The 21408-nt window shown below is 47.2% G+C and overlaps 2 protein-coding genes across 5 annotated transcripts in view; one reads left to right on the forward strand and one right to left on the reverse strand.

Annotated features, from left to right (window-relative positions):
• Window positions 1-5401: 5401 nt before the first annotated feature.
• On the reverse strand, window positions 5402-9901 carry LOC144822072 (apoptotic protease-activating factor 1-like). Its single transcript, XM_078679158.1, has one exon. The coding sequence runs from the start codon at window positions 9785-9787 to the stop codon at window positions 6029-6031; it is 3759 nt and encodes a 1252-aa protein (XP_078535284.1). The 5' UTR covers window positions 9788-9901; the 3' UTR covers window positions 5402-6028.
• A 747-nt stretch (window positions 9902-10648) lies between these two features.
• STK16 (serine/threonine kinase 16) overlaps window positions 10649-21408 on the forward strand; it is a 166411-nt gene continuing 155651 nt past the window's right edge. For 3 of the 4 annotated variants that reach the window (XR_013608549.1, XR_013608550.1, XM_078679159.1), the window contains exon 1: window positions 10649-10805. The gene's annotated coding sequence lies outside the window, so the exon portion shown is untranslated. Of the gene's footprint in view, window positions 10912-21408 lie in introns of all 4 variants that reach the window. The other variant, XM_078679160.1, reaches the window with a different exon arrangement.

Raw genomic sequence — 21408 nt, forward strand, 5'->3', positions numbered from 1 at the left:
GCGGATCACAGAGAGGTAGTTCCGATGTATGCAGGCAATACCAGCCCCAGCCTATCAATTCTATCTAGTCTTGTGATGTGATAGCTTGGGGGAACAAGTATGTTAAGGATGGGCGTGGATGATTCATTTAGCCATGTTTTGGGTAAAATTAGAAGGCCAGGTTCATTAATAAGTTAGAGGTCAGCATTATCGCCTGCATGTCTTGCGGCAGACCTACAGTTTAGCAAAATACATTTTAGCTGGGCTTTGGTAGGAGTAGTGTTGTGTTCGTATAGGATGGGTACTCGCAAAAGGTTGTTTCCGACTATTCCTCTAGAGATGTTTCTTGATGCTCTAGAGGCATTGGAAGGGATGGATTGGATTAGGGACAATTTCTGTGTTTTATCCGTGTGCGCAATGTTATGGGGTGGAGCTGGGTACTCGTAGGAATGGAGTAGGGAAGTTAGCTCTGTCGATGATAGAGGGTTTTTCATTCTGACCGGACAGGATGGGGCATTGGGATGAGGTAATGTACTTTGTCCGGTTATCAATCAATCAGGAGTTATAAAGCATGACAAATCACCTGTGAGGGTCGAAAGGCGCTGGAGTCTCTAGCTACTGTGCAGTGCTTCGTCCAACCAGCCAGGTCTAGAGTCCTTTCTTGAATTCCTGGAGCGATAAGGCGGTCCTGAGGTGTAGGGGAAGATTGTTCCACTCGGTGGCTGCTATGTGAGAGTAGGAGCGCCTCCCCTGTTATTCCGGCATATCTGGCGGGTGTCTGCAAGGAAGACTGTAGGTGTCTGGTAGGTTGGTGGATGGTCATGCATTTGTAGATGTATGTTGGTCCTTCATTGTGTAGGGATTTGTATTTATAGGTCATTATCTTGTACTATCATTTTTCTGGATTGGGAGCCAGTGTAGCTTTTTGAGATGCGGTGTGATGTGGGTCCAACTGGGGAGTCAGTGGGCGAGTCTTGTAGCAGAGTTTTGCATTGTCTGTGGTCTGGTTATTCTGTGGTCTGGTGATCCCTACATAGAGTGCGTTTCGGTAGCCCAACCTGCTGGTGATGAGGGCCTGCATGATGGTTCTTCTGGTGTTGACCGAAGATCTTGCGGAGCATGTATTGTGTGTGGAAGCATGCAGATTTAACTGCGATTACCTGCTTCTTCATAGATAGCTTGCTCTCCAAGATGATGCTGAGGTTACGTGCCTGGTCTAGCCTGGGCAGAGTTCAGCTGGCCACCATGCATCATTCCATGGCGAGGTGTTGTCCCAAAAGATGAGGACTCCCGTCTTGTCCTATCTGACCTTTAAATAGTTGTCCTTCATCCAGTCGGCAACGTTCATCATACATCTATGGAAGTTGATTCTGGTGATGTAGGGGTCTTCTGACAGTGAGAGGATGTACTGGTGTCATCAGCATAGGAGATGATGTTGAGTCTGTGTGATCTGACTGTATTGGCTGCGGGGGCCAGGCTTAGATCTCTTGAAATGTCAGATTTTTGGAATGCATTAATGCCTTATTGTACTGTATAAATGAAACATTTTTGACTTGTTCTTAGATTTCTGCTTCATCCGGTTTTGTCGTTTGAATGGGTGATAAGGAGGCTGTCTCAAGCAGATATGTCAGCAGCATATCTATTGCCTGTCTACTTGCCTTGAAAATGTTGATAAATAGATGCATGTTTGGGTTGCATCTCAACTCCATGAAGTGACATGGTTTTCTAGTTTTGGAATTCACTATTTTAACTACCCTACATTTCTCTATGGTACAGAAATGTCTATAATTTTCAAAAAGAATAACTCTGACTGAAATCTTAGAACTGAACTATAAACTGTGACAATGGTTACTATTTCAGAAAGGAAAGTGTCCCCTTTGGAATCCATGCTATGGTCTGACTCAATGAGAGATTGTCCCAAACCAAAAGTAGTCATTAGAAATCTTGCAGTGATGGTAGACAATGAATTATCTGCAGCAAAATATTCTGGTGTCCTCAAAGCCATGTTTTTTTAAAAATCTTTTTACGATTTTAAGAAGATTTGTTTTCTTACTTTCCAGCCAAGAATGATAGCTACTAATGCCTTTGTCCATACAAGACTAGCATTTACTAAATCCTCATCGAAATCTGCTTCCTGAAAAGTCTCATTTTCGGCTTTAGGGAATTTGACTAAGTGTCTCATAAAATTTTCTAGGTACAATGATATCCTATTCACAAGAGGATCTTATTTAAAAGCCGCTTGTATTATGAATTGGATCCTCAATGGTTTTGCCCAGTTTTCTCATAGAATATCTTTAGCAGATATAGGGCCATATGTATCAAGCCATTTTTGAATCGCAAAGGGCCGTTTTGCATGTTTTGGGATGTATGAAACATTCCCAAAATAAGGAATTGCAAAGTTGTGCGATTCCTTATTTTGCCATAGCATTTAGGGAATCGCAATTTTGCGATTCCTTAAATGCTATGTATGTAGCATTTTTGGCTAGCGAATTATGGTTAAGAATTCGCAAATTACCACCAACTTTGCATATTTTGGCATTTTTTAAGGTGGCAGGTGATGCACACACGCCCATAGGACATGTATGTGCGCCATATGCACACACATGTACATTTCAGGGGTGCAGCAGGGTGTCTTTGAGACACCCCTGCACCCTTGAAATAATTCTCAAATTGCGATTAGCAAATTGCGAATTCGCGAATGCATTGGAAATTATTCCTTAATTAGGGAAGATTAAGGAATCGCTAAAAAATAGCAATTTTTTTCATACATACCATTTTGCAATTACTAAATAGCGATTCTTTAAAAATCGCTATTTAGGAAATGCAAAATAGTTTGTTGATACATATGGCCCATAATCCTTTTAGAGCCCTATGTTCTGCTTCTCAGAATCTCCTGGCTATTCCTAAAGTTCTATATATAAAAGATGGGGCGAATTGGCTTTCAGAGTTCATGGCGCACTGTTTTTGGAATAACCTTTAGTCTTAATAACATTTTTGTCACATACTCTGTTTTGAAAACACTTTAATAGTTGCCAACAATTTGATTCCCTGGGCCAGATGTACAACAGGATTTTGCATGCGCAAACAGGTTTGTGACCCGTTTGCGCATGCAAAATCCCTGTGGGCCATGTACTAACACTATTTTGTGAGTCACAAAAAATTGCGAGTCGCAAAATAGTGTTTAGCAACTCACAATTAGGAAGTGGCGTTCCAAGGGCGTCCCTTCCTAATTGTGACTCACAGCCCTATGTATGAATGTTTTTGCGGTCGCAAAACACTTCGATTTACCGCCCTCTTTAAGAGTGGTAATGCAGTGGCAAATGGGAAGGGTTCCACAAGGGACCCCTTCCCCTTTTCAAATGCACAGGAAAATATGTTTTAGGGGCAGACAGTGGTCCCAGGTACCACTACCTGTCCGTAAAAAATGAAATGAAAAGTTTTTTGTTTTTTTTAATGCCTCCTGTTTTCTTTCAAGGAAAACTAGCTGCATTTTTTTAAAAACTGCTTTATTTAAAAGCAGTCCCAGACATGGAGGTCTGCTGAACCCAGTAGGCCACCATAACTGGGAGGGCATGCCATTCTCAATGGGGTCCCAAATTGCGAGTGCCTCATTATTATTCATGAGGCATGCAATTTGCGACCCCTTTGAGAATCGCAAACAGTGTCTCAGACACTGTTGTACATTGGAAATTGCGACTCGCAATCGAGCGCAAATTGCGAGTTGCAATTTACAATGGTCGTACATCTGGCCCCCTTTTTCTCAATATGTCTGTGAGAAAGACCTTACCCAAGGGATGTCGGTTCCATACCGGTGTATGAGACCCCAAGATCCAGACTCCTCTGCTCTGTTTCCACAGGATCGCGGACAGTGCTGTAACCCGGAAGTCCCGGCCTCGCGAACCGGAAGAGGAGTCTCCGGACCAATAACAGGAGGGGAAACAGAGCGTGAGAGAGACAGAGAAGACGCGGGACCCGACCAGCGGAGAGAAGACGCGGGACCCGACCAGCGGAGAGAAGACGCGGAGCCCGACCAGCGGAGAGAAGACGCGGGACCCGACCAGCGGAGAGAAGACGCGGGACCCGACCAGCGGAGAGAAGACGCGGGACCCGACCCAGAGAAGACCTGGATGCCGGAGAACACCGAGGACGGTGAAGAAACCTGGTCCGAAGACTGGTGGTGTCCGGAGGTGGCTGGGGAGCGGCCGTGACTCAGGAGAGTTACGGCGGAGGCAGGTTAGTGTCTGTGGCTTAGGAGCGAAGTAGGAGGGGGTGGAGAAAGAGCGGGATGGACTTTTGCAGTAGCGTATAATAGAGGGACCATCACAGTGCTGCCCCTTATGACTACATACGCCCTAGACTAAATGATCCCGCACTTTCATACTCGTGACCTGAGAGCCTATACCCTTTCATTTTCCAGCTGAACACAGAACGTGACTTTGCTATACTGAATGCCATACTGATATATGCCATTGTTTTCGTAGTCACAGTATTCCTATTAATACCTTATATCTGCCTTATTCTTGGTGATTGGCACTACTTTGTCTTATTCTTGGTGGTTGGCCCTTTTCTCGCTCAAGGCACCCTAAACAAATCCAGTGCACCTGGTGTGGTGATTAAAGTATACCACTGAAACAGTACCATAGATCATTCTGACAGCCCCTTTTTCCATCGCTTTGTTCTCCTATGAGCCTCCGGGGTGAACATCACGGCCAAGGACCACCAGAAGACAGGACAAACCCCCTATCCTCATCAGACCAGACCAGTTCACAGGAATCATCAGATGAAGAGAAAGAGCCGACAATAACTGTATCACAACCATCTACTTCCTCTACTTTTGTTAATAAATCTACTTCTAAACCCATACTTAAGCCTCCACGCCTGTTCATCAAGCCTGCCCTCCCAAAATGTCTAATGACCGCATCAATGCTCAAATTTGTATGTAGTGTAGCACCTAGAGTCCTTTTCTGGGGGTGTATGCTACACTTTATATATAGCCTTATAGAACAGAATACAACAGTATCAATATTTAAAGCTACACCACCTATAAAGAAAGCCTAACTTAATTGGCTAAGGTATTAGCAGACAGCCAGGTATACAAATGGTGTCTTGGCTGACCAATTGCAGAGGACTAGTATCCAAGGCCCTCGGCCAACAGTGGCAGACCATAGTACCATCAAGAATACTGCCCAGTAATCACTCGCAGCCCCAAGTCAAAAAGGAATTATCTGAATAAACTATCTACAGTAGAGAGAAACCTAAGGGTTAAAAACAAATATTTCAGCATCTGCAGAAGGCTTAATCAAAAAAGGGGTGGGTTTCATGCATATTCCATTCTATATAGAGATTCATGAAGAACTGAAAAATCTCTCTTTAAATGGACGCAGTAGGTGCTATTGTAAAAAAAAAGCAACAACTTTTCCACTTTTCCTCTGCTCACCTTTTCAAAATGCATCATACTTTATTGCTGTATCCAGTTGTTGGTAGGCCAATTATGGTAGCACCATTTTTAAAACAGCACAAAAAAACAAAACCTCCTGGTAAGAGTAAGCTAAAAACCATGCTAAAAAAGGCAGAATATCACACATAATCTATGTTAAATACTAAAGACATTTGAGTGTCGTTCAGGGCTCAAAAAATCATTCACCTGCTCGCATTTGCGAATCAGATTTAATTAGGACAAGCTATTTTTATGTCCTGCTCACCCTTTCTGCAAATAGAAAGACAAACTGCCTTTTGTTCTCTTCCTCTGAAAGCAGAGCAAATGTGACAAGATAGCAAGATTCCAAGGCATCTTTATTGCTCACAAAGTGAATGAGCAATAAAAGGCTTTAAATTTTATTAACTTGTCACATTTGCTCGGCTTTCAGAGACAGAGGTTAAGTGCATTACATTTAGGTTGAGTAGATGTTTCAAGTTACTAGACCTGCAGGTCTAGTGAAATGTTTATAGCCCTGGTTCTAATTTTATAAGATAGCCCTTTCCGAACTCATAACACTGCAAAGTAAGTGCCATCAGAACACTTCTGGTATTATTCATGTCTCTTGAGTATTCATTCTAATACCTTCAAAACGTAGAGAATGCCAAGGTTATCAATTGTAACAAATAACTGGAAGGTGGGAGAGACATGAATTGTCTTTGGACTTGTTCCTTGTGTGTAGAAGGTCTGCAGTGATTCACCTGTTCTGACATTCCACCACTTGAGATTACCTCCGGTGGAGACGAGCACTTTGCTATCAGAAGAGAAGTGAAGGTCTGTGACCCAGCCCCAGTGTACTATGTCTTCTTCATTGACAGTCATGTGGGAACAACAGCGAAGTAGGGTCCCGTTTGATACACTCCAGATCCTTATTTCTCCATTGTCGTCCCCAGTTGCTAAGAGTTTGCTGTCTGCTGAAAAATGACAGCATCGCACACATCCTTGGTGCCCCATGAGTGTATAAAGCGGAGAAGAACTATCAAAGCTCCAGATCTTAGATCTTGTATCTGCTGAAGCGGAGGCAAACTTGGTAGCATCATGTGAAACATCACAAGACAGAACAGCACCATGATGGCAAAGAAAGTCTTTCTCTAGTACACCAGTGTTTCTATTCCACAATTTCACTGTCCCATCAAAGGACCAAGACAACAGGCCTGAATTGCCTAAAAGCCTAAAGTTTTTCACAGCTTCCTTGTGACCTTGCAGCACTGTGTGGTGTCCTGTCTGCCAGTCCCAAATCTGAATTGTGGCATCGTCAGAACTTGAAATAAGGGTCTTACTATCAATGGTAAACTGGCAACGCTGTACGCATTGTGAGTGCCCTCTTATAGAGCTCACCATTTTCGCACTGGGCAATTCTAATACATGAACAGCTCCATCTTCATCTCCAAATGCAGCAAAGAGAAGATCACAACTTAGGCAACAGCAAGTGATGCTGGTGTCATGTGTTCCAGTCTGACAGATAATGTCTCCCACTCTTCCATTAATTAGTTGCAAACGTCGTCTTCTGTCAGGAGCGAGTATCACTGGGTTATTATCCTTGAACACCACATCAAATTCCCGCTTTAAAATCATAGCTGTGGTATTGCACATTTTCCCAGTTTCCCACAGCCGTATTGTCTGGTCTTCGGAAGAAGAAAGAAGTGAAGATCCATCAGGTGAAAAGTTCACACAGTGAACCCAACTCAAGTGTCCACGACATTCTGCAACCTTTAGAGATGATTCCGCATTCCAAAGCTCAACAAAATTATGGGCCAGGGCAAGGGCCACCAATTGACTGCTAGGGCAGAAGTCACAATATTGGATGGTTGTGTTGTGATTAGCCTGAAACTCAGCTAGTAAATCACTGGTTTCAACATCAAGAATAAGCAGTGTATTCTTTGCAGCCACCATAACTCTAGAACTGTCACTGGACCAGGAGCAGCATTTAACGAACACCTCAAAATCTTCTTCTTGGTCATCTTGACACTCCAAGAACTTTTTAATGCTAATAGATTTAAGCTCATTGGCCGATTGTACATCCCAGAGCTTCACTGTTCCATCTGCAGAGCAGCTGGCCAAATACTGATCATCAGGTGAGAATCTACAGTGACCGACAGGCTTCATGTGACCAAACATTGTATTACGACACTGACTCTGGCTCAAAGTCCATAATTTGACTAAGCAGTCATTAGAACAGGTTGCTAGGAGAGGCTGAGAATCTGTGTTGGTAAACTGACAGAAGTTAACTTGCTCTGTGTGCTCTTCATAGATGCTCAATAGTACACCAGTAACAGAGTCCCAGATCTTTACTTTGGTATCTGCTGAACAGGTGGCTATAAATGTATCATTGAAAGAGAAGGCACAGCACAACACTTCGTGGTCATGAGCGTTCACTTTCAAGAGATTCTCTCCTGTTTCAGATTGAAATACTTGCAATGTCTTATCAGCACCACAAGAAGCTATTCTATCCCCGTCGTGGGAAAAACATGCGTGGTAAACTGCATCAGTATGTGGGCGAACAACTAAGCAGGACATATTCTCAATACTGTTCTGATTTATCCATTCTAGGTACATAGCGCCTCCGCCAAGTTCCTTTTTGGCTTCTAATCTGGCTTGTTTGTAGACTGCTGAAGTCTCAGGCTGACAAAGGCCCAACTGAATGATATTTGGAAATGGACTGCGGCCAAGAAGGTGTCCGTTTAAGGACAAAAACTCTTGAAAATGTTCACGATCTGCATTGTCCTCATTATCAAGTATGTCTCTATATTCTATAAATTCATGAATCAAGTGAGCTGGCCCAAGAACTTCTGTTTTTGCTTTGATCCAATCCAATGAAAACAGAAGCGAGCAGAGTTCCTGGTGCATGTTGGCACTGGCCATATGATATGCTAGGAAATTATACCAGTACCTACAGTAGCCTAGAAAGGATGTAGACATATTTTCGCTATGATGTTTGTGATACTGATGAACAACACTGGTATGAAGCTCTTGCAACTGGCTGCGATATTTCTCTGTGAGAAAATCTAGCTGAAGGTCATGTAAGTAATACAAAAAGGAAGTTCCATTTCGATCACAAAATAATAGGGATTTGTTCACAAACTCTTGTAGTATGTCTTCAACTTCTTCCGTCTCCAGGTCCCAAATTATACTCAGGACTTGCGCAGGCACTTTGACACCCTTTTTCAGAACTGCGAGATCTCTATAATAATCTTTGAGATCATCGGGAAGTGTTTCCACACTAATGGACATGGCTTCATCAAGAGCATCATAGTCATATGATGAGGACTTCCTTATTCTTTTGAACTGCTTGATCTGAAGCTGTCGAAGGTAGTAATCCCACCGATTTGGGAAGTCTCTTAACAATGCACCAATTAAAGAGACCACAAGCGGTGAACCTTTACATTCCTTTACGATTTCGTGAGCTTGCTCTGGTAAATCCCCGATTTTTAAGTCAACAAAGAGGGATAATACCTCCAAAGCCTTGTTATGAGGAAGTCCACTCTCCACAGGGACCAAGAAAGTATTTCCAGACACGGTGTCAAGCACACTTCTGTCTCTACTTGTGATAAGAACTCTGCACTGAATATCGAAGGCCTTCAAGACCCAGGAATCCCAAACGTCATCTAAGATAAGGAGGCATCGTGGGTGCCGGTGCATGATCAACAGGCGCAGATGGTCTTTTGCCTCTTCAATGTTGAATGCTGGCCTTTGTGAAAACTGCCAGGCCTGCTCCAGTCTGGCGATGAGGTTCTGAACCTTCATTAGAAGCCCAGTCTTGTCCTGTTTGCCAATGGACACCCAGTGAACACCTCCGGGAAAACAGTCTTGCAAGACGCTTTGATCTCTCACAGCCTCTGCAGCCAGGACTGACTTTCCCGAACCTGCCATTCCATGCACCAAGACCCAACCAGCGTCGTTCTGGAGGTGGTAGAGGTTCTTACGAATGGCACACACCAGTTCCGGCCGAGTCACAAACACCACTGGTCGCTGAGGTACTCCCCCTTCGAGGAGAGCAGCTTTAACAAAGGGGACGGTCTGGTCCATTGAGGGGTGGTCTCGTGGAGCAGCCCGGAGGGGAAGCCCATCCTGTAGCATGGACGCCAGGTGCACGTAGCCCTCTTGCAGCAGCGCGTTGTAGAGCGAGACGTAGGCGCGCCCATCTTTACTCAGCAGCAGGTCCAGGAGCAGCGCAGCCCGGGCTGTCTGCGTGGGCTGGGCTCTCACTTGCTCCTCCTCTTCCAGGCTCAGCACCTCGTCAGTCACCAGGTGGTCCATGATGTAGGGGGTTTTGAGGTCCCTCTGTAGGGCCCCCCTGTGCTGGAGCAGGAAGCTCTTGGCCCTCTCCTCCATGGCACGTGCTCTGGGCGAGTGCAGCCCCAAACAGACCAATGAGAGTGCAGGGCGTGGTTGCTCCTCCCACCACTGTCTGCTCTCGCGCACCGGGCGCGGGCGGCTCGCAGGTAGGGTCCCTGCTCACAGTGGGGAGGGGCGCCTGGGCCAGAGAGGAGTAAACAAAGGGCCAGCGAAAAAATGAAAAGGACGACCATCTTGGAGTGGAAGGATTACTAGGCAAACCCGCACACGGACCAAGATAAATAGCCTGAAACAATTTTTAAAACCAAAACATTTAATATATATATCTATATTATTTTAAAATTATTGTTACGCTTCATAATATATTTTAAGAAATGTCAATGTGTACAAAACGAACTTGTATCGAAAAAACATTAACCGTGTTTTCATTAATAAACTAAATACTCAAGTTGAAATAATTGTTTATAGATTGCCAGGAGTTGGCTTCCGTATTCTGTTACCCGTTGAAAAGTATCACAATAACGTCCACTCGGCCATGGTCGCCTCGTAGTCTCGGCTGCCTCTGCCACCTCTTCAGGCCAATGACGTCAACGGACGAACGTCGTATCTATTGCGCATGCGCAAAGTTTGTACATACTTTAGGACGTAAAATACGACGTTACTTAGTCTGGAAGTTTTTGTATTCGAACGCTTTGTGCTCTGGTCAGAGCGACACTTTACATTTAATTGGATGTTAAGTGATTTACGAGAGTAATTCAATGTAAGAAGCCGCCGGCCAGCAGAGTCACCGTTATTTCAGGCTTACGTTTAGTCCTCTGTTTGTTTCTTCTCTTGTGGCAGCGCGGCGCTCAGCGCTGACGCACGGGTGCACCACCCTTCCTCTCTCGTGGCTGGCACTAACTGGAAGCGGACCAGGCAGGCGTTATTGTAGACTGACGTCTAAGTCCTCTTTCTGTTTCTTGTCTTTACAGAGCCTCGGCGCCCAGTGATGACGCACTGACTTAGTTCCTTTTCTCTTTGCTGCCGAACACTGAGTGGAGACAGACCCGAGAGGGTAAGCCACCGTGGTTTAGAGTCAGGAGGGCGAGTTAGGGCGAGGAGGCGGAGACCGGGGGCATCGAGAGGTCCACCTGCCCTGCTGCTGGTGGTTGCCTCACAGGGTGAGCTGGACTGTCCAAACGCTCGTCTGTGTAACCGGTAGACGGCGGCCATCTTGGGTCGGGAGGAAGCGCATTGGGTGTTATTGTGAGCAGCCGTGTTAGAGTGGGAGGGCTCCATTTGGATGTGTTGGGGCCATCCTTGAGTGGGGGTGTTTATTATACATGTAGTTTGCTATATTAGGGTGGGAAATAAAGGGGTGGTAGGTTCAAAGTCGCCATCTTTGGGTCTCTAGCTGCTGTCACTGGAGGGGCAGCCATCTTCAGTCTTGTGGTCTCCAGGCAACGGGCAGGCATCTGACAGCTGCAGTCTTGTGGTCTCCAGGCAGGCATTTGAAAGCTGCAGTCCTGTGGTCTCCAGGCAACGGGCAGGCATCTGACAGCTGCAGTCTTGTGGTCTCCAGGCAACGGGCAGGCATCTGACAGCTGCAGTCCTGTGGTCACCAGGCAATGGGGAGGGCATCTGACAGCTGCAGTCCTGTGGTCACCAGGCAATGGGGAGGGCATCTGACAGCTGCAGTCCTGTGGTCACCAGGCAACGGGCAGGCATCTGACAGCTGCAGTCTTGTGGTCTCCAGGCAACGAGCAGGCATCTGACAGCTGCAGTCTTGTGGTCTCCAGGCAACGGGCAGGCATCTGACAGCTGCAGTCTTGTGGTCTCCAGGCAACGGGCAGGCATCTGACAGCTGCAGTATAGTGGTCTCCAGGCAACAGGCAGGCATTTGACAGCTGCAGTCCTGTGGTCACCAGGCAACGGACAGGCATCTGACAGCTGCAGTCCTGTGGTCACCAGGCAATGGGGAGGGCATCTGACAGCTGCAGTCCTGTGGTCACCAGGCAACGGGCAGGCATCTGACAGCTGCAGTCCTGTGGTCACCAGGCAACGGGCAGGCATCTGACAGCTGCAGTCTTGTGGTCTCCAGGCAACGGGCAGGCATCTGACAGCTGCAGTCTTGTGGTCTCCAGGCAACGGGCAGGCATCTGACAGCTGCAGTCTTGTGGTCTCCAGGCAACGGGCAGGCATCTGACAGCTGCAGTCTTGTGGTCTCCAGGCAACGGGCAGGCATCTGACAGCTGCAGTATAGTGGTCTCCAGGCAACAGGCAGGCATTTGACAGCTGCAGTCCTGTGGTCACCAGGCAACGGGCAGGCATCTGACAGCAGAAGTCCTGTGGTCACCAGGCAACGGGCAGGCATCTGACAGGTGTTAAGCTGTTAAATTACATTTAGAATGGTACTTAATTAACTATGATACCACTGTTGCACTGCTTCAGAGTACATAGTTGCTGTGTGTTACCCCAGCAGGTGTGGTTTTATTTGTGGTTTTCTAAAGTGCTCCTAACCCTGCCCTATAGTGACTGATGTAGCAAGCTTTCCAGCCCGGGGGATGATCGCACCACACACAGAGCTTGGTATTACACGTCTTTTATTCTTCAGAGTGTAGCCGTTGACTGAACATTCTACTACATATTTTATTGGTTTCATGTATTCATCTTGCACATACATTTAATCATCAGCCATCAATATGAATCAGTCCCTTCAATAGCCTTCTCCTCCTTGCCCCCCCTGATCTATTCAATATTAATGCCGTAACATATTATGGTGATAATTTATACATGGTCATACCAGAAACCTTAAGCTGCCAATCCTAATTGCTGAAAGGAATACCCCCAACCGTCCGTAAACCCCCCCTCCCTCCTCACCGGTGTGTGTAACTTCAACCGTTTCCTTCCGTCTCATGTCGCAAAGCAGCCACAACTGACATTATCTCTCAATGTACCTGTTATCGCTCGGGGACCTCCAGCTACCCCATTTTCCTTCCGCCATCTGGTAATCCAGTAGTGCCTGCACTAATGTTTCCCATGCAGTTGCTGCATCTAGTGCCCGTTCGTTATTAAGCCGTCTCGCCTGCTGGTATCTGAGTACACTCTCACTTCCCGCCCATTTTAAGAACTCAGCCTTCCATCTCATGCCACTAGGACCTTCTTTCGCCTTCCAATGCCTCGTTATTTTTCTTTTTGCTAGTTAGAGCCCCATGTCTACAAACTTGCTTGTTACCTTGGTTTTAGATGTGTGAGGGAACCAGTGCAGAATGCATGTGGCCATGTCAAAGGTCAACTGTCGCTCCGAGATTGTGTTCAGAATGTCTCCCACTTCTTCCCAATAGACTTCTAGTTTAGGGCATGACCATATCATATGCTCCAGTTCTATCCCTTCACTCGTACACTGAGGGCACGCTGCCTCTTCTACTTTAAAGTATTTCCTAATTTTCCCTGGTGTTAAATATGCCCAATGAAACTTAAAAAAAAAAATATATGCCCTATGAAGTATATAGAAATGCACCAGATGGAATCTCGCGTTCCTCCTGTTCTTCCAAGCTCTACACATCTGTGCCCAGGCCGTCTCCGGTATGGGTTTCCCTATACCTGCTTCCCATTTTGCTCTCAAGGTGTCTAATGGTGCTAGCCCTTCATTCAACATTCTGGAGTAAAGGCAGGTGACCGCCTTGAAGGTCCCAGCTGCCATCATTGTGTATTGACACGCCATTGTTGTCTTAGGTTCTGCAAGCCCTTCCCTCCACTGTGCTTGCAGCGCACCTGCCAGTGCTGCGTGTATGAAGAACCCCCCTCTAGGTAGGTCGTATCTCTCTTGTAACACTTGATAGGGTAGCATTTCGCTGTCCTCATTTAAATCTCCAAATACTTGGATCCCTGCCTGTTCCCAAACCTGTAGTGGCGTCCAGTCGCCGCCGTGTGGGAGCGCTGTAGCCATCCCCAACGGGATTTCAGGCGCATAGGGATGCAAAACTCCCGCCCTGCGCTGGGATCGATTCCAGCACAGTCTCAGTGTTTTTTCTTCCATAGAGAGATCCCTAAGGTCCAGCTTTTGTTGCATGACTATGAAGGAGAGGACATGGCGTGGAATCCCCCTACCTCTTAGGTGCTCGGGCCCCTAAATTTCTTTGCTACTGCTTGCGTCAGTATCTGTAGCTGGGCTGCCAAATAATACAGCTCGAAATCAGGGACCGCCAGCCCTCCCTCCGTTTTGGGCCTAATCAACGTCGCTTGAGCTACTCTTCGTCTGCCTTATCCCCACAGGAATCCCACTATCAATGATTTCATCAGTTTAAAAACCGAGCACGGTATCCATACCGGCAGCGTTCTAAAAAAATATAGCAACCTAGGGAGGGCTATCATTTTTAAGAGGGCTATTCGGCCTGTCACCGATAACAGGAGAGTAGCCCAAAAGGCCATACTACCCATCAGTGCCCTCACGCATCTCCCCACATTTCCCTCCAGCAAATCAATGGCATTATGATAAACATGTACACCCAGGTATGCCAGGCAAGTCGGTTCCCACCGCACTTCCCTATGTGTAATGGGTTGGAGCTCTCCCAGCCTCGTCGTAAACAGACATGTTTTTGACCAGTTCACCCGCAGCCCTGATATATCTCCAAATTCCGAGAGCAAGTTTACTGCTCCCTCCAGTGCCCTCCCTGCATCCTCGAGAAACATCAACAGGTCATCGGCATACAGCGATATATACTGCCGATCTTCCCTGTACCACAGGCCGTCATATTTCCCACCCAATCTGGCCTTCGCCGCCAGCGGCTCTATGGCTAGGGCAAACAGTAAGGGGGAGAGCGAGCACCCTTGTCTCTTCCCTCGGGCCACTGGGTATTGAGATGATATCAATGGTCCAACTCGCACCCTGGCTATGGAGGACGTGTACAGCACTTTCGTCCAAGTCACAAAGTCTGTTCCCAGGCCAAAACGTCCTAATGTCTTATATAGGTATAGCCACTCAGGTTGTCGCGCTCCTGGCTGTTCCTCCTCCAATATCCGTACTAATCTCCGAACATTAGAGGATGTGTTCCTAGTTGGGATAAACCGGGCTTTATGGTCAAAGCAACGCAATCTCTCCATCTCCACTGCCACCTCTTCTTTCGCTGCCATGACCTCCGTGTGAACTTCGGGGTGACCAGGCCTTGCTAGTTCCGCCTGCGCAGTCTACTCTCGGCCCGATTCACATCTTGCAGCAGTACCTTTCGCACCCCTACATGTTTTCCGATACAGAGCCCCCGTATGACTACCTTAAAGGCGTCCCATTCCATCGCCCTTGTGGAGGCTGTGCCAGCATTCTCAGTAAAGTAATTTCTTACTTAAATGCACAGCTATCAATCTTCTAATGTACAACACTACAGGAACAAGAAAATTCCTGCGAAGAATCAGAGGCCAAGCATAAACAACCACAATGTGCTGAGAAACACAAGAAAATATATATCAAAACACCCTTAGTGTGGAAAATACCTCAATGAATGAGGGGAATCTGAAACTGCATAAAACAATAAAAGACACCATATCAGTGCACAAATAAATGCACAAACGTAAATAAACACTTCACTATGCATGCGTTTTGAAGCTGTACCCAGAAAGCGTCAGGAGTAGTCACTCCCCAGCAGCACGAAGAACTGGTGTCCTGTTAGGCAGAATTTGAAGTGAAGTACCATACTGGGGACGGCCGAAAGTGAAAGAACTGAGTAGGCAAAGAAACACGCAATTAATATGCAAAATGCCGCTACTGCTAAAATACAGGTAATCTCAAAGCAAACGGGCAGCAGGGGAACTCGGAACACTCACCAGGAAACAGATGAAGGAACGACGTGTCTGCTCAACCGGGTTTGGAGAAATGTAATCGACAGGCAAACAACCGCGTAGGTTTAAATCGGGGAAATCCTGCGCTAACTCAAAACCACGTGACATTGTTCAAGTGACACTGGCTAAATAATATGTTTGTGGGGTGGCCATCTTAACGTGGTGCTAAGCGGTAATGATGTTAAATGTGGAACAAGGCCACAACGGGATAAAAAAGTAATAAACAAGTGTGGAAATAAGAACGGACTGAAGTGAGCACATATGCCAAAATAATATGAAAAAGCGGATGGTGTGCGATACAGTAAACATAAAAGCGCAATTAACGATGCTACATCCGATCCACATGCTGTTGGCGAAACAAAGTACCTGATGACGAAAGAACGAAAGAGTCAGTAATAAAGAAAACAAGTGCGTTCCTCGCGCTAAAAGGAGGCAGCAGGGGGATGGGCGAGAGGACTGGGCGAGTGAAAGCGTTTCACTTGTGGGAGCGTGCAGCACCAGGAGCGATAAATGCTCCTATATGGCGCTGTGCGCTTCCGCAAGTAAGTCGTCACATATGCACGCGTTACCATTGAAGGCAATGGAACGCGTGCACGTGTTTGACTGAAAAGCCAAAGCGATCGGAAAAGGTCTTTTTGCCTAAGCAACGCATGCGCGCTGCGTAGGCGAGACCTAATAAGCATCATGAGTGAAGTTTCCATTTGGAATCAATGGAGGCCTGAGAGCTCTTGAGATATGCAGTAAACAAGTTGTATTGTCAGTAATGTTCAGTCCATCTGGATGTAGTGATTTTAAACGGTACATCCAGAAGTTTTCTCTGGAGTCCAGTAGTTCTTCCTTTGAGACATGTTCCACGGGGAAAATCTTCAAATCTGATAGTAAATGATCCACAAGGTTAAAATGAAGCACTTATTTGGAATACCAACGGCAGAAACAAAAGTGACAGAACTCCATTTGTGGTTGACTATCATCCATCAGCTTCCAATTACAGAAATATAATGCAAAACACATTTTCCTTACTGTCCACTTGTGAAAACTTGCTAAAGGTTCTTCCAAAACCCCCAGTCATTACTTATCGCAGAGCTCCAAATTTACGATCTCTTATTGTTAGAGCTAAACTCAAGCAAGTTATAACAAATGCCGGGGTTCATTTCTGTGACTCTAAAAGGTGCATCGCGTGTGAATACCTTTTACAAACCTCATCAGTAACTAGTTCTGTTACGAGAAGGACTTATGGAATAAGACAGCATCTTACATGTCGCTCAACATGCATTATTTATGTGATTCAGTGCCAATGGCAAAGCTGTAAAAAATAATATGTAGGCCAAACAGTGAATGACCTCTGTACACGATTCAGGAACCACAAATCGGCAATAATTAATAAGAAAACTCACCAACCTGTAGCCAATCATTTTAACCTTGTGGATCATTTACTATCCTATTTGAAGATTTTCCCTGTGGAACATGTCTCAAAGGAAGAACTCCTGGACTCCAGAGAAACCTCTGGATGTACCGTTTAAAATCACTATTTCCAGATGGTCTGAACATTACTGACAATACAACCTGATTACTGCATATCTCAAGACCTCTCAGGACTGCATTGATTCCTCATTCCAAACAGAATCTTCACTCATGATGCTTTTTGAAAATTCAGCTGTGTCATCTGTGCAGCCACTGAGCCAACCATCAGCCATCTTGTACTACCTGAGGAAGGCTGCAGCTGAAAACGTTGTAGTGGAACTATATTTTTGTTCTTTGGTGTATCTATCTGTTTGAGTCACTTCTTTCTTGGATATTGTCCCAGGTCAGGGGAGCCCTCTAAGCTAACTTCAGGGACTGAGGTATCACCCAAGGGGGCAGAAGGAACGATAGAGGCCGAGTCTTTGACCAATGCTTTTAAGGAGGGTTTTATTTTAATATACCAGCGTCTTTGTCTACTGGTTATCCGTTCCCGTGCAAACGCTGCGGGGTCAAAGGGCGGCTTCCACGGTGGCTCCAGGTTGCTTCACCGGATCCACAGGGCGGACTCTTCTCCTCTTCTCGCGTCGCTCCCGGGGTGCCCAAAACAAAACAGAAACGGGAGTCAGGCATCCATTTCTCACAAAACAGTGTTAGGACCGGGGGTGAGGGACACAACGTGTGAAGGTGCTCTTCGATACACGCAGTGCGGGAGTGCTCGTGTAGGGAAGGGTCTTGGAGGGGACTATGGTACAAGGGACTGTACAACTATACAGGCGGAGACGGAGGTACGTGCTGAGCCACCCAACCCGCTACCCGGCCCCGTACCTGTTGCAGCCACGCCCCTCCCCTGGGTGCGTGGCAGGGCGACTCGTGGGTCCGCTGGCCTCCGGGCTTCGTCTCAGCTTCTCCGCTCCCATCCTCCCGTCTACGTTTTTCGTCGCTGGGCTCTTCTCTGCTCTCGGCTCTCGATCCTCCTCGCTCCTCCAGGGATACGCCGTCCGTCTTCCATGGGGCCGCTCTTCCTTTTCCTGTTTCCGGCCGGGTGTGGGGCGGAGCTTCGTCCACCCAGGCTGCCGAATTAAAGGGACCTCCGTCCTCCTGCTCGTTCGGCCACCCGGAGTCTTGGTCTTCTGTCCATGAGTGTACCGGCAGCTGTTGGGAACCAAAGGCAGGAGGTAAAAGGGTGGTGGCGTCCCACCAATTACACAGCAGTTCAGTGTCCTCAGTGTCCTGCGGAGGGACGACCCCGTCACATACCTCCCCCCTGGCATCTCCCGTTCGGGGAGAGGAAAGACACGGGACAGAAAGTCAGCGTTCCCGTTATACCGTCCCTTCCGATGTTGTACGGTGAAAGAGTAGGGCTGTAACGACAGGATCCATCTCAGGACCCTAGCGTTCTTGCTGCTATTTTGATACATCCATTTCAATGGGGCGTGATCGGTATGCAGGATGAATGGTTTCCCCTCTAAATAATAGCGCAGTTTATCCACCGCCCACTTAATAGCAAGGCCTTCCTTTTCTATGGTGGAATATCTACATTCCCTGGGAAACAACTTCCGGCTGAGGTACAGTAGGGGATGTTCTTGACCATCTGCTCCTGTCTGGGATAACACTGCCCCGATGCCCACATTAGAGGCATCTGTAGCCACTATGAATGGTTTCCTAAAGTCGGGAGACATAAGAACTGGGGCTGTGGTCATGTTTTCCTTCAGCTGCTGGAACGCTTGCAGAGCCGCGGGTGAGGGGTGTACTAGCTCTCGGGTTTTGGTCTCCTTCCCTAGCAGATCCGTTAAAGGGGCAGCCCTTTCGGCGAAATTAGGGACAAAACGGCGGTAATAGTCTATTAGCCCCAAAAAGGCTCTGAGATCCCGTTTGGTTTTAGGGAAGGGGACCTCGGCTATGGCTTACACCTTCTCACTTTGGGGAGCTATAGTTCCCTTTCCCAACAGGTACCCCAGATACCGGACGCTAGTGAACGCTGCTCTGGATTTTTTTGAGTTGATGTGCAATCCGGACTGTCGCAAGGCTTCGAGAATGAGCCGTAGGTGATCCAGATGTGTATCCCAGTCTTTGCTGTAGACCACTATGTCGTCCAAATAGGCCGAGCTGAAAGCGGAATAGGGCTGCAGGACCGAGTTTATGAGTCTTTGGAACGTCGCCGGAGCTCCATGAAGGCCAAAGGGAAGTACAGTAAACTCATAGAGACCGCTATCGGTAACGAAGGCGGTTTTCTTGCGGTCCTCCTCACGAAGAGGCACCTGCCAGTACCCCTTCGTGAGGTCGATGGTCGTGATGAACTGGGACTCTCCGATTTTCTCAATCATCTCATCGACCCTCGGTATCGGATAGGTGTCGAAAGTAGAGATGGCGTTTAAGGCTCGGAAATCCATACAAAAACGTTTGGATCCGTCCGGCTTGGGTATCATAACAATCGGGGATGACCATGGACTTGTAGAAGGGCGTATCACCCCCAATTGTAGCATTTCCTGTACCTCTTTTTGCACTGCTTCTCTGCGAGCAGCAGGGATTCTGTAGGGTCTTTGTCTTATCGTTTTCCCTGCGGGAGTGTTTCTGCAATGTTCTATTCTGTTGGTCCTTCCAGGTAGGTCTGAAAAGACGTCTGAATAAGACGTGAGGACCGCCCTTAGGTCTGTCTGCATCTCAGGAGTTAATTCTGGATTTACTACCAGCTGATCCACCGTGGACGCTTCCTGGTGGAAAGCGGCTTCCATCCAATGGGATTCCTGGGGTACGGGCCCCAACCACTCCTTCAATAAATTGATATGGTACGTCTGCGTTTTGTTGGCGGAAATCCGTAACCGGTAGGTGGTCTGTCCTATGCTGTCTATGACCTGGAAGGGTCCTTTCCATTCGTTCTTTGCGTTGCTGCTGATGGAGGGGAGGAGTACCAGAGCCCACTTCCCTACGGCAATGGTGCGTAATCTTTTTCCTTTGTCGTAGTTTCTCTTGTAACGGTTTTGGTGGTGCTCCAAGCTGGTATGGGCCAGGTTCCGCAGTTTACCCAGTCTGGACCTGAGTTGAGTGGTGAACTCCAGCATGTCTTTCTGTTCTTGGAGCTCTTTGTTTTCCCACAACTCTCGGGTCATTTCTAAGAGTGACCGGGGTAAACGTCCGTACAATAACTCGAATGAGGAACACCCCAGACTGCTTTGTTTCTGTGATCTTATTACGTAAAGAGCCAGAGGTAGCAATCGGTCCCAGTTTGTGCCTTCCGAGGATAACATCTTTTTCAGGTTGGCTTTCAATGATTGATTATACCTCTCGACTAGACCATCGGTCTGAGGGTGGTACACCGACGTCTTTAGATGTTTGATGTCTAAGGATTTACATACTTCCTTCATGAGTTTGGATGTAAAAGGGGTACCCTGGTCCGTCAAAACTTCCTTCGGGAAACCGACGCGAGAAAACAGTTCCACGAATCTTTCTGCAATGGCTGCAGTGGTAGTGGACTTCAAGGGGAATGCCTCCACAAATCTAGTGGCGTAATCCACAATGACCAGGGCGTATACGTTTCCTTTTGTGGACCGGGGTAGGGGACCTATAAGGTCCATGCCAACGCGTTCAAAAGGAACCCCTATGATCGGCATGGGTTGTAGCGGGGCTGCGCTGGGTCGATGGGTGTTTTTCCTCTGACACACCTCGCATCTGGCACAATACTCCTGCACATCCTTATAAACTCCAGGCCAGAAAAAATGGCGGGTTATGCTATCAGTGGTTTTCTCTTTCCCCGCATGTCCTGCAGTGAGATGGGTGTGCGTGAAGAACAGCACTTGTTCTCGGAAAGATGTAGGTATTAACAGTTGGCAGCAGCTGGTTCCGGTGGCCTGTCTATACAGTAGGTCATTTTTAATCATGAATCTGGGGTACGTGTGGGAGGGAGTATCCTGAGTCTGGTGAGCACTGTCCCACGCATTAATAAGGGTTCTATCTTCACTCTGCGCGAACCTGAAACTCCTGTCTATCACCCAAGGGTCTGGCGTTAGTAGTGCGGGAGAGGGTTTGTCCTTCTTGGAGGGACTCTGGTTTAATTTCTCCTTAAAAAGGGATAGGAACTCGGGGTTATCTGTACCCAATATCATCTCCTCAGGTAAGCTGTCCACCACTCCTACCCGGACCCTACCTGTCACCCCATTCGGTAGTTCCACAAGGATGGAAGCAAAAGGGTATGGTTTCACATCTCCGTGGACACAGCGTATGTACACTTGGGTCTCCTGTAGGTACTGTTCGGGCCGGACAAAGCGCACCTGGACTACGGACTGTTTACACCCAGAATCAAGGAGGGCTTTCATTTTGAAACCATTCCTCCTCATACTCACGTGGAAGGAACTGCCCAACTCCGCAGAGTACATCACTGTCTTTGGGAG

The sequence above is a fragment of the Lissotriton helveticus genome, chromosome 3_1 (assembly GCF_964261635.1).
Source record: "Lissotriton helveticus chromosome 3_1, aLisHel1.1, whole genome shotgun sequence".
NCBI classification, from domain to species: Eukaryota; Metazoa; Chordata; class Amphibia; order Caudata; family Salamandridae; genus Lissotriton; species Lissotriton helveticus.

Bases quoted from the DNA above. Each gene is read 5' to 3' on its own strand.
- LOC144822072 (XM_078679158.1), bottom strand. From the start codon at position 9,787: ATGGAGGAGAGGGCCAAGAGCTTCCTGCTCCAGCACAGGGGGGCCCTA.